At 50.8% G+C, this 16318-nt stretch overlaps 1 protein-coding gene across 1 annotated transcript in view; it reads left to right on the top strand.

Moving 5' to 3' along the window:
* Positions 1–16318, top strand: part of ADAMTS9 (ADAM metallopeptidase with thrombospondin type 1 motif 9) — a 179780-nt gene that overhangs the window by 150404 nt on the left and 13058 nt on the right. Inside the window, exons 31-38 of the mRNA XM_056129367.1 lie at positions 1730–1903; positions 7862–8056; positions 9227–9359; positions 9710–9804; positions 10116–10210; positions 10306–10439; positions 12127–12218; positions 15546–15650. Of these exons, the coding sequence (XP_055985342.1) occupies positions 1730–1903; positions 7862–8056; positions 9227–9359; positions 9710–9804; positions 10116–10210; positions 10306–10439; positions 12127–12218; positions 15546–15650 (1023 nt within the window). The remainder of the gene's footprint in view (positions 1–1729; positions 1904–7861; positions 8057–9226; positions 9360–9709; positions 9805–10115; positions 10211–10305; positions 10440–12126; positions 12219–15545; positions 15651–16318) is intronic.

Raw genomic sequence — 16318 nt, 5'->3', positions numbered from 1 at the left:
ACCCCTGAGCTTTGCTGGGTGTAGGACAAACAAAAGACAAACAAGTGTGTGTGTTTACATGTGTGTGTGTGTGTTTGTGTGTGTGTGTGTGTATGGGACAGAGTGACAGTACAGTGGGTAGCGTGTGTGTGTGTGTGTGTGTGTGTGTGTGTGTGTGTGTGTGTGTATGGGTCATAGTGATAGTACAGTGGGTAGGGTGCTTGCCATGCACATAATCTAACCAGATTCAATTCCTATGGTACCCTGAGCCCTGCTAGGAGTCCCTGAGCACAGAGCCAGGAGTGATCCCTGAGCATCCCCAGGAGTGGCACAAAATCAAAATAATAATAAATAAAATTTTAAGTATTTATTCTGGGCTGGAGAGATGGCGTAAATGGCTGAGCGCATGCTTTGTATGTGGGAGGGCTGAATTCGATCCCTCACAGTGCATGGTCCTTCAAGCACTAGCACAAGTGACCCCCATCCCCCAAGCACAGTGCCGGAGTCGCACCTAAATGCCACCAGGTGTAACCCCCAAACCCCTCCAGTCAATAACTCTATCCTGTCCGCCTCACAAAGAGTAGCTGCAGCCAGAGGAGAGATCTGCATGTCTCTGGAGGCAAATATCTCAGAGACGAACCGTGCTTTCTGCTTCTGGACCCCACAGGGTGGCCCAAGTTCCATGCTAGGATGCCACGGCCTATTGTGGACAGGTGCCGACTTCTTTGACGCTCAATGTACTGAATCCCAGTTGGTAGCCATCTAGCCATGCATTCCAGTGAAATTCAGGTTTGAAAGAGTGAAGGAGATAGGCCTTAAATTTCTTTCCAAGCCTGACATTTCTTCATTCGCACTTTCCAGCCCGATGTTCAGGCCCCTGAGTATAGAATGTTTGTCACCATGCCAGCAGCTGTGTCATGCAGCTGCTGGGATCATCAGTGGCGTCTCTGAGAATCCATACCCGCAGAGAGCTCACGGTGTTCACTTGGTTTTGCTTTGGTTTTTGCTGGGGCAGGAGCAGTTGGGCCACACCCAGCAGCACTCAGGAGCCCAGCAGCACCCAGGAGCTGGATTCTCCTGGATGGGTGTTCAGGAGTCACTCCTGGTGGTACTCAGGAAACTGCATCTGGTGCCAGGGTTGGTTGCACACAAGGCTTGTGTCTTACGTTTACTGTCTCTGCAGCATACTGAGATTTTAGAGCCTGTTTTTCCATGTTTGTTTTTGTTTTTTAATGCTTTTCAGCAGTGCTCAGGACATGCTCCTGGCTCTGGGCTCAGAAATTACTCCCTGGCAGGCTCAGGGGACCATATGGGATAGGCTCAGGGATCAAATGCAGTTCGGCCACATGGAAGGCAAGCAATCCTACCCACTGTTCTGTCACTCTGGCCCTATCTTTCAAAGTCTTTAAGGAGATCTTAGTGGGAAAAGCACTGTTCTTATGTAGCAGTCCTCCCGTTGTTCAACAATTTGCTCAACGAGCATCAGTAACGTCTCCATGGTGAGACTTGTTACTGTGTTTGGCATATCGAATAGGCCACGGGGAGCTTGCCAGGCTCTGTCGTGCGGGCGGAATACTCTCGATAGCTTGCTGGGCTCTCCGAGAGGTACGGAGGAATCGAACCCGGGTTGGCGACATGCAAGGCAAACACCCTACCCGCTGTGCTATCGCTGCCACTCTGTAATTGTATTTAGAAGATGTCCTAATCATCTCTCCTTCCCTCCCCACTCCTGTTTGCTTTGTCTTTGCAGTGCACGAAGACATGTGGCAAAGGCTCGAGGTACCGCAAGGTGCTGTGTGTGGATGAGGACAAAGGCAGCGAGGTTCATGGCGTGCACTGCGACGCAAGCCAGCGGCCCGCAGACCGTGAGAGCTGCAGCCTACAGCCCTGCGAGTATGTCTGGATCACAGGAGAGTGGTCAGAGGTACAGTGTGGGGCTTCAGTAACGGCCGCAGGGAATCATGGAAGGACTGAGGGCAATAGAGTCCTAGGACAGAGCTGTGGGTGCCCAGACCATCCTACAAGGGTCATCACTGAGCGCTGGAAGTTCTCAGACCAGTACCCCTGGCCTTCCTGGGCCAGTATCCTGCCTGTGCCATTGGGAGAAGAACTTGAGATGTCTGAGCTTCCCTTAACTCTGTTCCATGAGTCACCTTGACATCCTGATGGGATAAAGAATGATAACAGGGGCTGCAAAGTCAGAGTCCCAAGAAAGTTAAGGTATAAGAAAATATCTTCACATACACTGGTAAATGGATGGGACATTGTATGATTGGAAACCAATCATGAATAACTTTGTAACTGTGTGCATTATGGTGATTCAATTAAAAGAAAAATCTTCATGTCTGGGGGCAATAGGGAAAGGTGGAGACCATGACAGACTAGTATCTGCTGTATAAAGGTGGGAATTCAGGGCTAGATATAGCACAGTGGGTAGGGCATTTGCCTTGCACGTGGCCGACCTGGGTTTGATTACCAGCATCCTATATGGTCCCCTGAGCACTGCCAGAAGTAATTCCTGAGTTCATGAGCTAGGAGTAATCCCTGCGCATCACCAGGTGTGACCCATGGTCACGGTCCTCCCGTTGTTCATCAATTTGCTAGAGCGGGCCCAGTAACGTCTCCATCATGAGACTTGTTGTTACTGTGTTTGATTCCTCCACCCCTCTCGGAGAGCCCGGCAAGCTACCGAGAGTATCTCGCCCGCACAGCAGAGCCTGGCAAGCTACCCATGATGTACTCGATATGCCAAACACAGTAACAACAAGGTGTGACTCAAAATCCAAATAAATAAAGAAAGAAAGAAATGCATGTGTGAGTTCAGGGCCACTGGCAGGTACAGAACTGTGTGGGTCCAGTGTTAGAGTAGCATTTTCAAGAGGATAAAAATCTTCACCACTGGTTTTAAAACATGGAATCAAATGTGTGTTTGAAACATGTATGAGAGAAAACCACACTCTTTTATCAGCCAGGCACAGATTGCGTGTTTAATAGCCAGAGGAGCAAAATTGTATTTTACAGAATACCCAATGAATCTCCAAATCTAATCATTTTCTTATTTCTGCTTGCACACAATGCCAGCCTTTTATTGTAAGGAAATCCATACCAACAATCCCATTGTCATATTCTTTTCAAGTCCAATCGTATTTTTTGAATACTGAAAGACCTATATCATCAGAACTAGTTATAATATGCCTGTGGACTTTAGAGGCGTGGGAGAGAGTATCTCAGCTCATTGCCAAAGGTGCTTGCTGACACTCGGGTCTCTTCCGAGTCTGCCAGGGCAGCAGTTTCCTGCGTTAATGGGAGGAATATTTGCATTTGGATGATGCGTGACTGAGAGTCGAATTGTTTGAGCACCAAAGCGGTTCCTAAATCTTTTCTAATGGTGACTCCCCAGCCTTCTCTCAACTTCAGTGATTTTGGTTCTCTGCCCCCAATCCAGGGACATATGGTGGTGGCTGGAGATACTTTTGGCCATCACAGCTGGGGTATGCAGGATGCTACTGGCATCTAGCAGCCAGAGACACTTCTAAACAGCCTACTGTGCCCCAGACAGCCTGGCAGTGAGGAAGTACCTGGCCCAAATGCCAGGGACATTGAAGCTGAGCAATCCCACTTTCTCTAAACTCCTCCCTTTTTCAAAAATTTTTATTTGTAAAACGTCACGAGGTACAGTTGTAAAGGTAAGGTAAAGGTAAAGGCCCTCCCGTTGATCGTCGATTTGCTCGAGCGGGCCCAGTAACGTCTCCATTGGAGACTTTGTTTTTACTGTGTCTGGCATATCGAATACTCTTGGTAGCTTGCCGGGCTCTCCGAGAGGGGCGGAGGAATCGAACTCAGGTCGGCCATGTTGGCCGCTTGTAAGGCGAACGCCCTACCCGCTGTGCTATCGCTCCAGCTACATAAATTAGAGGTACAGTTGTAGACTTACAAATTTTTGTGCTTGAGTTTCAGTTATATAATGATCGGGTACCCATCCCTCCACCAGTGCCCATTCTCTGCCACCAATGATCCCAGTATCCCTCCCACCCCCATCCCCCCATCCCACCCTGCCTCTGTGGCAGGGCCTTCCCTTTTGTTCTCTCTCTCCTTTTGGTAAACTTCTCCTATTCTTGGTGTAACCTTCGAGAGTGGAGAGAGACGTGAACCCAATCCTTAAGGAAAAGATTAACTGTTGGCTGGGCAGGTTATGCGGGTCTAGATGAGTGGGGGAAAGAGGCCAGGCCTCTGGCTCTGAGGGGCAGCTTCCGGCCCACCCAGATTCCAAGTGTGAGAAGGGGTCATTAATGGCTCCTCGATTCATTTCAGCTCATGTGTCCTGGTTCCCCCAGCCCACCCGCTTCAATGGGCTTCTGGATCGTGGGGTTGTATACACCAGCCATGCCCTGGCTCTACCGAGGGGAAAAGTCCTCCGTTTTCCTGACTTTTCCCTACAGAGACCTTTGTCCTTTAGGTTCTTCCCTGGCTTCTGGGACTACGTCTGTGAAGGTTCTTGGTCAGACCTTGTACTGGAGTTTCCAGGCTTTCCCTGCTAAGACGGACTTCTTTGTCTTAGCCAATCACCTGTATTTTGTTATCATTACACTAAGAGTTTTGTTTTGCTGTGTTTACTTTGCTTGGTGGGGCTAAACCTCACTGTGCTCAGTGCTTACTCCTGGTTCTGCACTCAGGGATCACTCCTGGCAGGGTTCAGAGGACCATCAGTGGTGTCGGGGCTCAAATCTTGGGGAGGTGCATGCAAGGCAAACACCTTATCCACTGTCCAATCTCTCCAGCACGATGAGGGAATTTTGATCAAAAACATGCTGCTTAGTGGTAGAGACCACACCCACATGTACAAGGTTTGAGTTCCATCAATGGCACCACATGGGGCCCCAATACTGCTGGGTGTAGCCCCTTTTAAAAAATCCCATCAATTTGTGTCAATGTTTAGAGGGCTGGACATAGGAACTGAATGCACATTCCCAGGCTGGGGGATAGAAAGTCCCTCTGATAGCTGGAGCACAGTCCCCAGTAGAATCACCCCCAGCTAGAATACTCTATAGATTTCCCAGCAGAGAAATACTAAACTGTTAGTGCACAGCAAGGCTGCCTTCACCCATCTGTCCCCGGCAATGCTCTCTGGGGTCCCACTGAGCTCTTCCCACTGGAAGTGGAGGTGACCCAAGCCCCCATAAGCAGACTGATTCCTCACCTCTCCAGAGGAGGCCTGCCTGGGCTTGCTAAAGCAACGAGCCACCGAGCCACCATTCTTTTATTGTTGTCTGTTGTTTACTGTGTCTGCTGTGTTTACTTTGCTTGGTGGGGCTAAACCTCACTCACCCACTGGTGCTCAGGGCTTACTCCTGGCTCTGCACTCAGGGACCCCTGCTGGTGGGGAACCCTCTGGGGTGCCAGATCAAACCCAGGTGGGCTGTATGCAAGGCTAGTGTTTCTCAGGCCCCCAAGTCACCCTCCTTACTGTGCCTGTTACTTCACTGATTCTTGCAGTTTAAAGCAGCCACCCGCACTTGTGATGGGAACAGCAGGTGACATGCAGGCTCGAGGCCTAAGGAATAAAGTTCCCACGCCCCCTGCTCTTCCCTCTGCAGAGAGATGGGCCTTGCGCGTCAGACCTCTGATGGAGACGTGGACGGCCACAGGGAGTCCACGTGTTCACGATGTTCTGAGTAGTGAGCTAGGAGGGGCTGTCCTTTCTGATCACTGTTTTGTCAGAAAAGTGCCCGCAACCTCTGGGGAAAACCTGACCATATTTGGGGCTCCATCCTACCAGTAAATTTCCTGCTGGCTTTGCCCACCTAAGCAGCCCCTCGGCGGCTTCTGCTCTCTGTTTGTGGGGGGAAAGGCTCCCGGTTCTCAGCCAGAGCCTTGTTTAAATTAGTTCAGGCTGAGACCAGTTCATGTGGTCGCTGGGCTCAGCCCTGCAGTCAACCCGCGGCTCGAGCAGACAGCCTTCTTTAGCCATTTGTCCGTGCCTGAGACGCCTGCAGCGAGGCTGGCACTCCCTGAGCCTGGCATCGCTGCGTCTTCTGGCATGTGAACAGCGCGGCCAAAGAAGGAAGAAACAGACGGAGAACATTTCCAGAGCCAGAGCCAGCTGGAAGGGGCAGTCGGGCGGGCACTGTGCGTGCCTCCAGCCCTCTTCCCGGAGAGCGTTTCCTGGGCAGAGTTACAGGAGGGAGGAGACTGGGGGCTTCCAGCACCCACTCGGGGGGAGTTAGGAAAGAGAGATGATGCTTTCTGGGCTATTTAGAGCTGACAGGAGGAATGACTCTTCACCCCAGGAAAATAAGCCTTCTCATGTAACATACTGTTGGTGGGGGCAGGGGGGTGTGCATCTAGCCCTCCTCAAAGTCTGGAGGCTCCTGATGCCTCATTTACATAGCTTTGGAGGAAGGCAGTAACTTCATGACAGACCCTAAAATATGATCAAAATAAAATTTATGGTTGTTCAGTTGGACTTTTTTTTTGTTTGCTTTTTGGGTGACACCCGGTGATGCTCAGGGGTTACTCCTGGCTCATGAACTCAGGAGTTACTCCTGGTGGTGCTCGGGGTACCATATGGGAATCGAACCCAGGTCGGCCACATACAAGGCAAATGCCCTAACCGCAGTGCTATTGCTCCAGCCCCTCAGTTGGACTATTTAAAAAATGTACAAAATACTTAGTTCAGAAGTTTGAACCGGTAATCCAATTTTATCAATCAACGAGTTGGATGGCTCATTGAGGAGGGAACTGGTCCATGAGCAAAATCCTTGATCTTCTTCCTTTTCTATATTATTTATTTGGTTTGAGGGCTGAACCCAGCTATGATCTGGGGTCACTCCTGACAGGGCTCAGGGGACCAGAGGCAGTGCCAGGGATTGAACCTGGGTGGTCTGTGTGCCTTACTCCTATACAGTCTGGGTACTTTTCTTTTTTTTTTTTTTTTTAAATTTTTGGGTCACACCTAGAGTTGCTCTGGGCTTATTGCTTATTCCTGACTGTAAGCTCAGGAACCACTCCTGATTGTGCTTGGGATGCTGGAAATTGGGTCAGCAACATGCAAGGCAAGTGTCCTACCTGCTATACTATCTGTCCCCGATTTGGGAACTTTTTTTGTTTTTGCTTTTTTGAGTCACACCTGGCAGTGCACAGGGGTTACTCCTGGCTCTGCACTCAGGAGTTACTCCTGGCTGTGCTCAGGGGACCATATGGGATGCTGGGAACCGAACCCGGGTCGGCCACGTGCAAGGCAAATGCTCTACTCACTGTGCTCTCTCCCCAGCTCCCTGATTTGGGCACTTTTTAATGGTATATAATGAAGAAAAAAGTGTGTGAAAAGAGGAAGAGAAAAAGAGAAGAGAGAGAGAGGGAGAGAGAGAGAGAGGAAGAGGGTAAGAGGGTGAGAGAGAAGGAGAGAGGAGAGAGAGAATGAACCTAGATAACGGGAACTGACAGGGAGCCTAGAGGAGGAAGGCGTGACGGGAAAGCCACCAGCCCCGTACCCTTTTGTCCAAGTGTTCAGATTCCACACTCACCTCTTCCCGTCCTACTTGGTCCCCTCTCTGATATGCTCATGGTAGTTTGGCAAAGGTATGATCTGTCAGCCAACGTCTGGGGCTGCGTCAACGTCTGACCCCCATCCCAGGAAGGGCCTGCGGTGCCCTCACCCATGGCGGGGCTGAGAACCCTCCGTGGGAGCCCTGGTCGCCCGGCCGCACCAGATTGCGGGCTCCTGTGTGCCAGGGGCTGCCGCTCGAGTTGCGTAAATAAGCTAATAAAGAGAGGCTCCCTGCAGCCTCTTCCCGGGGTCAGCGTTCATGCTGGAGGTCAGGGGCCTATTGTGGGCTGCCCCCAGGCTCCGCTCCAATCTCTGCTCTCACCCCTCCCTTCTCAGTGCTCGGTGACCTGTGGAAAGGGCTACAAACGAAGGCTGGTCTCCTGTAGTGAGATTTACACCGGGAAGGAGAATTACGAGTACAGCTTCCAAAGCACCATCAACTGCCCGGGCACACAGCCCCCCAGCGTCCAGCCCTGCTACCTGCGGGAATGCCCCGTCTCGGCCGCCTGGAGAGTGGGCAACTGGGGCAGTGTAAGTAGATAGAACAGTCACCCTGGGGGAGGTGCGGGGGTCTCCCACCTTTCCCAGCCCTCTCCCTGCTCACCTCTTCTGAGTAACACTCCTGCCTACGCAATGAAGAGCAGGAGTTAGCCCGTTGGGAGAGGCCACCTCCTGGTTAGCAGTGTTGCCTAATGGTTAGAGTTTGACCCTGAATGCAGCTGCTGCTATTTCCCAGCCAATGACCTTGGGTTGTTGAACGACCTTACTTTGTCGCAAGACCTTGGGCAAAGTGTAAAAACTGTGTGTCTCAGCTTCCTCACTTGAACTGGGTGGTTGTGATGGTGAAATGAGCCCACCAACTTCAATCCTTGGGTCCTAATGACTTCGTTAGATACAGGACACATCATATACACCTGGAGGAATCTCACAGTCATTTCAGGAAGCGCTCAGATCTCTGATGCTCAAAGGTCACGGAAGAGAGGGTTGTTGCTTCTGTGGTTCAGAAGTCCATGTGCTACTCCTTGCTATGGAGAACACTTGGGGGGCACACGAGGTAGCTCAGGGGGGACTGTTTTCCATTGGGACTGCCCTGGAAAATGGCCACAGCCCCCAGCTCCTGACTGGAAAGCTGGGGTGATAGCAAAGTGATCAGGCGGAAGCAGACACGGCCTGGTGAGCAGGGGGGAGGGTTTGAATCCTGCTTCCACCTTCGCCTTGAAGAAATTCCCAAACACCTGAGCCCCGACCTCAATGGAAAACCAGATGACGAGGGACCGGGGTCCACCTGCCTGGCATCTTCCAGGCTGTTTCTTCCTTCCTGGCCTGAGCCGGCTTGGGTGATTCCAGTACTTCCCTTCTTTAAAAAATGAATAGAATGAGGATAGTCTTTTTGTTTCTTTCCGATTTGGGTCCACACCTGGTAGAACAATAGTGAGAGTCTTAAGGGTTGTGAGGCTTCATGGAACAGTCTCTGAGTACAGATGCGTCTCCAGAAGACACACATGTACGTGCAGTGACTTGTGTCTGTGTAGACAGCTGGGCAGACACGGCAGAGTCGGAGTGCTCAGCTGACAGCAGCTGTTAGGCATTCAGGAGGAGGGGCAGGGCAACTACGTCATTCCAACTGGGCTCCAAGCTGTGCCCACTACGAGCTGCACCCGCAGCTTCCATAATTGCTCCCCTCTCCTGCTCCATTTCCAGTGCTCAGTGTCCTGCGGCGTGGGAGTGATGCACAGGTCTGTGCAGTGTTTAAGCAGTGAGGACCAGCCCAGCCACTTGTGCCCACTGGACCTGAAGCCAGAAGAAAGGAAAACCTGCCACAATCTTTTTAACTGTGAGTGGCTGTGCTGCAGCCTTCTTTCTGGAACATTCTGCGTGGTATCCTTACTCCTTTCTTTTCCTGTCCCCTTGGAATGTGTAGTATTTATTTTCATGTGAAATTAATTGTTAACAATAGACCTAATTACCATGACTACACTGAAATGATATAAGGTACTTCCCATTTATCCTGTCTTGGAAATCCTGTATAGATCTGACACTTAATTTTCTTAATTGGTCCATTTTGCTAAAAAAAAAAAAAAAAAAAAAAAAAAAGTTTCCATGTGAACAGCATCATCCATTTGCTAGACAGAGTTTTCTCCTCTTGGAGTCCAACATCCTATGTTTGTATTTCATATTCTCTAGGTGAACTACCCCAGAACTGTAAGGAGGTAAAAAGTCTCTTAGGAACCAGGGAAGATGGCGAGTATTTTCTGACCATCAGTGGAAAGCCTCTGAAGGTGAGTGTTGGTTGGAGCCTCAGTAATTATTTCTAGAATGTTCTAGAACTGGGGGAGGGGGGCCTCTTTTTTCAGCAAAGGACCATTTGGATATTTAAAACATCATTTGCAGACAGTACAGGCGGGTGGGCCTGGGGCAGTGGGTGAGAGCTGCTGTATGTCCTGTCACATCCAGGGCCAGGCTGTAGGATTTCCGGGGCCCTCTCTGGCCCCCTGCTGGACATTCCCCAGCCCTGTTCAGAGTGTGGGGTCCTTGCTCACAGGGTCCCTTGGCTGAGCCTTCTTCACGGTCCTGTCCCGTGTGCTTGCAGATATTCTGCGCTGACATGAAGTCTGAGCACCCCAGGGAGTATATATCCTTGGTGAGTGGCGACTCGGAGAACTTCTCAGAAGTGTATGGACACAGGTGAGAGATTACAGACTCCCAAGAGCCCGATCCCTAGGGACCCCCACCCCATCCCACCTTCCCCTCCTTATCACATCGTTCTCTCTGGGATTTAGGTTACACAACCCGACAGAATGTCCCTACAACGGGAGCCGGCGTGACGACTGCCAGTGTCGGAAGGACTACACGGCCGCGGGGCTCTCCAGCTTCCAGAAAATCCGAATCGACCTGACCACCATGCAGATCATAAGTGAGTTCAGTAAGCTGCCTGCGCAGACGTGCTCATTAGTCCGCATCAAGGGGATAAGGCAGCAAACGCATCCTGTCACTGACCAGGGTCAAGGCTGAGGAAAGTAGGGGACTAGGATGGAAGGATGAAAGAATTGATTTGGATTTCAAGACCCAAATCAATTCTTTGGGTCTTGATTCTGCCCTGAGCTACCGCAGACATGAGAATCTGGTCTGGACCCCCAGGGCCCAGAGGGTACCCAGGGGATGGGGTGTGTGTGAATGAACCAATGAAGAAGAGGGATCACTTCAAGGTGGCATCCCCCCAAACCCAACATTGGCATGATGGCTAGAGGTCATGTAGCCATGGGCTGGGGCTCTCTCCCATGAGGAGTGTCAGGGTAAGAGCAGAAGATTTTAAGCTACAAGAGCGAGCCGGAAAGGAACCCCAAAGCAAAGATGTTCATGAGGACACATGCTCCCCCCAGCCCACTTTCCCAATTTAATTCTCCTCCCCCGAGCACAGTGCTCCCTCCTACAAGGGCACAGAGCTCATTTATCTGCAGGTCAATTTACGGAAGAAAAATGAAGCACAAAATTACCTTTGCTCAACTAGCCTAAGCGTGGGCTGTTCTCATACTCTGGCCAACACTGCATTTTTCTTAGGGCCATTAATCATGGAAGTGGTTAAAGACAGCTAAAATATCCAAATACGTTTCCTTGAACAGAGGAAGAGCAGGAATAATGAATAATTAATTTTCCCTCATTAACACTGTACCCATAATATTGCATTGCTTTCCTCTGGAGGTAAATTAAACCTGATTTGTACCAAGATATTTTTAATTTCCTGCAGCTAGGCTGATTAAGTCAAAATGCAGAGAGGCTGCAGTTTCTTCACTGAGCCTAGCTAAGCGTTAGGATTTGTGCCTGTGGATGCCGGCAAGGCCCTTTTTTTTTTTTTGCACCAACAAAGGAAGGTGAACAAAAACGAACACCCTCTCCTGCTATTCCCCATAGATGAGGCAGAAAAGGATGAAGCCCCCTCCATTGCCAGCCCCCATGGACCGGTTTTTGCAGAATTCTGTTTCCTCCCGGCCCATTTGCAGAACTGGTCTCAGAGGGTTAAAAAACGCCAGCATTGTTTTTATTGGTTTCTTTCTTTTTCTTTTTTTTTTTCTTAACTGCAAGTGAGCCCCATTAATGCTTTCAAGATGTGGGTTCTAATTACTCCACATTTGGCAATAATCGTGCCTAGGCCACGGGAGGACAGAGGGAGCCTCGGGGGATAACTCCTAGGAGCTGGAAACGCTTCTCTGGCCTATTTCCCCTGTCCTGAAGCCTCAGAGGCTGCGTCCAGAGGAATCTCCGCCACCCCATTACGCTCCATGTAAGAGAAGTGATTCATGGATTTATTTATAGAGGAATCGATTCCAAAGTCATCTTCCATTCCCTTTTGGCCTTTGGTGCTGTGAGAAGACAGTCAGTACTGATAAAACCCAGAGAAGGGGGCCCACAGAACCACAAATAAAGTGGGAGGAAGCAAGAAAACATCTGGATCCATTTGCTTACTAATCATATTTTGGTGGGTTTTTTTTCCCTCTCTTATTATTTCTCTCTTCTTCCCTGCTGTCCCCTTGCCTCTACACTGCGCCCACCCTGTCTTTGTCCCACTATTTCCTTTCCTTTCGTGCTTCTCCCCACCCCCACAGCCACCGACTTACAGTTCGCCAGGACCAGTGAGGGGCACCCTGTGCCCTTTGCCACAGCTGGGGACTGCTACAGTGCTGCCAAGTGTCCACAGGTATGTGCCCAGCGCCCCCCCCCCCCCAGTGGTCTGCCCCAGGGGGCCTCAGCTGCAGCTGTTCCCGGGAATGCAATTAGAACAGCTGCTCGGGAAGGCAATTGGACCACCTGCGTCAGGAGCCTCCCAAAGGCTCACAGCTTCTCGGCGGCGAGTAATTGTAAGCTGGGGAGTGTTTCCCGGTGGTGAATGAATCTCTCGACATTCAGCAAAATGCATCTGTTCTAGTAATCAAAATGTAGACACGAAGTAGACATTGAGGGCTGAGTCCAATGATCATGGTTAATGAAATGAATATTTATACCATCAGTGGAGCGCTGATAAATGCTTAATAACTCCCTCTCTGGAATGTGGAGAAAAAAAAAGCCCAGCTTTGGTAGCTCTTGTCCATTTCTGTGGTGTAAATATTCCCCCTCTCACTGAGCTCAGGCTGTCAACACTGTAAATGGAAAATGGGGAGAGAGCTACAAGGTTGCTTCTTCAAAGCCATTACGCAGGCTGCCAGCCACTCAACTAGTGCAGAATATAGGAGAACTTTACCCTCCTTCTGAGGTAGACCATGCGTGTCAGTGTTCAGAAACGGAAGTGTACAGATATGTCATCTACTAGACCAGCTCTGAATCTCACTGCCGACTTGTGCAAATTTCACACTTTATTGCCTCATCAGGGGAACCGCAGGTTCCCACTTGCCTTTTAAAGCAGGCTGTAATCACCAGCTCACTTGATAAAGCAAGCATCCGTTTGTGCAAGAAACGCCTGCAATTAGAAGACAAGGCAAACAGAATAAGTTGAGTGCTCCTGGATCAGGAGTGGACCCCAGGTTCTATCTTGGTGCGTGTGAGTCTTCACAGAACTGCCAAGTGTTTTCCACTTTGCCTCTGAAACTTCAGAAATCTGGGGACTGGGTGATGCACGAGAATCCCAGGTACGGTCCTCCTGGATGGATGCATGCCCCAGCCACAGAGACCGTACAAACGCAAACACATGTGAATGTTCTTTTAACCCAGTGTTTTCTCAGCCCTGGGCTTTCGAAAGCACTGCTAAACATTTCAGAGAGGGGAAAAGGAAGTTCTCTGGGGAGAAGGAAAATAAACAAAGGGCAAAATGGTGAAAGGAGGTTTTTCCTCCCTTACCCAGGAATTGGAAACTTTTGAAGTGCAGCGTCTTTAGTGCCTCATTGGGGACTTCAAACACCCCACTGGTAGGGGTTGTATTTAAGAGCTGGTAGATTAGCCCCAACCTGCCAGTTTCTAGGCTGGCTTCTTTGGGGAAGCTTAACTCAATGAGCGGTCATTTGCATTCATTTGTTTTATTAATTCAAAAACAAAGGAAAAGGAACTGCTTTGTAAATTCTAATGCTCCAGCCAAAGAGAAACTAAGATACTTTCCTTCCCTCTCACCCCACCCCCACCGCCACCCCTATCCATCGTTCAGATCATCCCAAACACTTTCCGAATTATGTTCCTTCCATGTTATAGATCACCCTCTCTTCTGGTGAAAGACGTGAGTTTTCCCATGCATTTTCCAGGCAAGGCCCCGTATTTTCTTGCCTGATTGCGAAAGCCACCTTGAGTAGACGGCTCCTGGTGGACTTCACGAGGACAGATATCCGTCGTGTTCCATGCAGCTCAGGGGGAAAGCTGCTTCCCTGAAGTTTTATGAACTGCAGCAATGGAGATTCTAAGATAAAGCTGTCCACTCTGTGGCTTTCAGCCAGCAATCCTTAGAAAGGGATCGGTCTGCAGAAATTACCCTGCTGGCCTCGGGGAAAGTCATCTTTACTGCTTCCTGATCCCTGTGTCCTGCGTGTGAAGCAGCAAAAACATTTTTACTGCAGATGTGCTGGGCTGATTCTCTATTGCCGGGGACCATGTAGACTGCGGATCACATCTCTGGCCTCTGTATTCTAGAGGGTAGGAGCACCCCGGATATAGGCTCCTGAGATTGTCCCTGCCCCTGTTGAACCTCTTAGACCAGAGTTTCCCATCCTCTCTGGAATAGGAATGCTGCTTGCTCCCCCTTCCAAATGTGACACGGAAGACTTCAAAAACGGTCTGTATGCTCCAATTAGAAAAGATTTATGGGCTGGAGCGATAGCACAGCGGTAGGGCGTTTGCCTTGCACGCAGCCAACATGGCCGACCCGAGTTCGATTCCTCCGCCCCTCTCGGAGAGCCCGGCAAGCTACCGAGAGTATTCGATATGCCAGACACAGTAACAACCAAGTCTCCAATGGAGACGTTACTGGGCCCGCTCGAGCAAATCGACGATCAACGGGAGGGCCTTTATCTTTATCTTTATCTAAGGCCCTCTAAAGGCAGGAACCTTTACTGCCTCTCCCTGAACTAGTGGAACGACAGATTCTGAAAAGTTTAATTAAAAAGAAAAAAAAAAGAGGCGGAGCGATAGCACAGCGGGGATCCTCCTTGCATGCAGTTGACTCGGGTTCAATCCCCCCGCATCCCATCTGGTCACCCAAGCAATGCCAGGAGTGATTTCTGAGTGCGGAGCCAGGTGTGACCCCTGAGCATCGCCAGGTGTGACCCTAAAAGCCCAAGCTCTCCCCCTTTGCGTTCTGGTTCTGGACCCAGGACCAGATTGCACGGTCCATGAGTTTGATTGTCACAGAACAATGCCTCTGGGGGGATTCAAACCTCAAAATTGCTCACGGAGGGGAGAGAGAAGCCTCAAGATTCCGGCGCCTCCCGGGGCTCATCTTCGAAAGAGAAGCCTAGAGAAGCCAGCAAGGCCCCCTGAGACGGGGCCTCCTAGGAAAGAAACGCCCGCAGAGCTCGGGGCGGGTTTTTTTTCCCCCTGCGGAACCCTGCCTGCAGCGCGCGGGGACTGGGTTCCCTGCGGCCTCGAGTGGGCCACGCGCGCCTTCTGCTGGCCCCGCTGGTTAACGCGCGCTTCCAGGCGCAAGCAGGTGCCAGTGGCCGGGCAGGCCTTGTGGGAAGCTGCATCTCTGCCCGCCCAGGCCTGAAGATGGTCCTTAGAAACATTCCTCAGTGACATTTGAGTAGCAATTCGATGCTGTCAACTGCATGGGGTGTCTGTGTTAGATGGGCTGCGGAGGATTGGCTGAGGTCTTTGAAGTCAGAAAAAGAGGTGAGTAAAGGATACAGGAGCAAACAGAAATGACTCCCCACGCTGTGCCTCAGTTTCCCCATCTGTAAAGACAAGCTCCACTCCCGAGCGCTCCAGCCAGGGTGGATGGAGGCCGTGTGCGAGGAAACAGACCCAGACCTCGCTCAGTCCTCACTCGGGGTTTCAGCATCTCCCTTGCCAGGGAGTGACATGATCCTTTTCCTTTCGCCGTTTCTTCCAGGGTCGCTTCAGCATCAACCTCTACGGGACGGGCCTGTCGCTAACGGATTCTGCCCGGTGGATCTCCCAAGGGAACTACGCGGCCTCGGACATTAAGAAGTCACAGGTCGGTGGCCCAGGCAGGGTTTGCATGCTCCTCTTTCCTCTGGGGGATGGTGCTGACGGGGACACGAGCAAGGGTACCCCTTTGGGGGGTTGCAGGGACAGTGGGAAGGGAAGTGGAGGCGAGCTCTCCCCGCTGTTGGTGAATTCTGCCTAGCCACCTGCAGACCTGAACACTGGGTATGGCTGTGGGGTCATGGCCAAGGTCACGGCATTCGGGTCTGTGAGCTTTGAGAAGTGCTGATAGCCATGGGGAAACCCCAGAGGGATGGTTTCTAGAGGAGGTGATGAGGCGTTTGAAAAAACTCTGGGCTCGGCTCCTGTCTGGTGTTGGTGGCCAGAAGCTGCTTCTCCAGGTGTGGTCCACGCTGGGCTGAAGGGCGGCTGGGAGGCCCATCAAGGAGGGGAGCTCCTGAGCTCCTGTTCCCCCGGTTCATGATCTGTGCTGAACAAGCCCCCTCAGGTGGCCACTCCCAGCCAGGCTCCTGCTTATTTTGTGATCTATAAAAGATGTTTATCTGAAAGCCCCATCTACCTGAGCATCCTGTATTTTCATTTGTTAAATCTGCAACCTATTAAGACTAACCCCTGCCCCCACCCCCACCCCACCCTCACACATACCATGAAAATGTAAGTTTCCTGGTCTCTCTTTTTTTTTTATATTCCTGTGGA

This window comes from Sorex fumeus, unplaced genomic scaffold (assembly GCF_029834395.1).
Source record: "Sorex fumeus unplaced genomic scaffold, SorFum_2.1 ptg000072l, whole genome shotgun sequence".
In the NCBI taxonomy this organism is placed as follows: domain Eukaryota; kingdom Metazoa; phylum Chordata; class Mammalia; order Eulipotyphla; family Soricidae; genus Sorex; species Sorex fumeus.
This window is presented reverse-complemented; position numbering and strand designations above follow the sequence as displayed.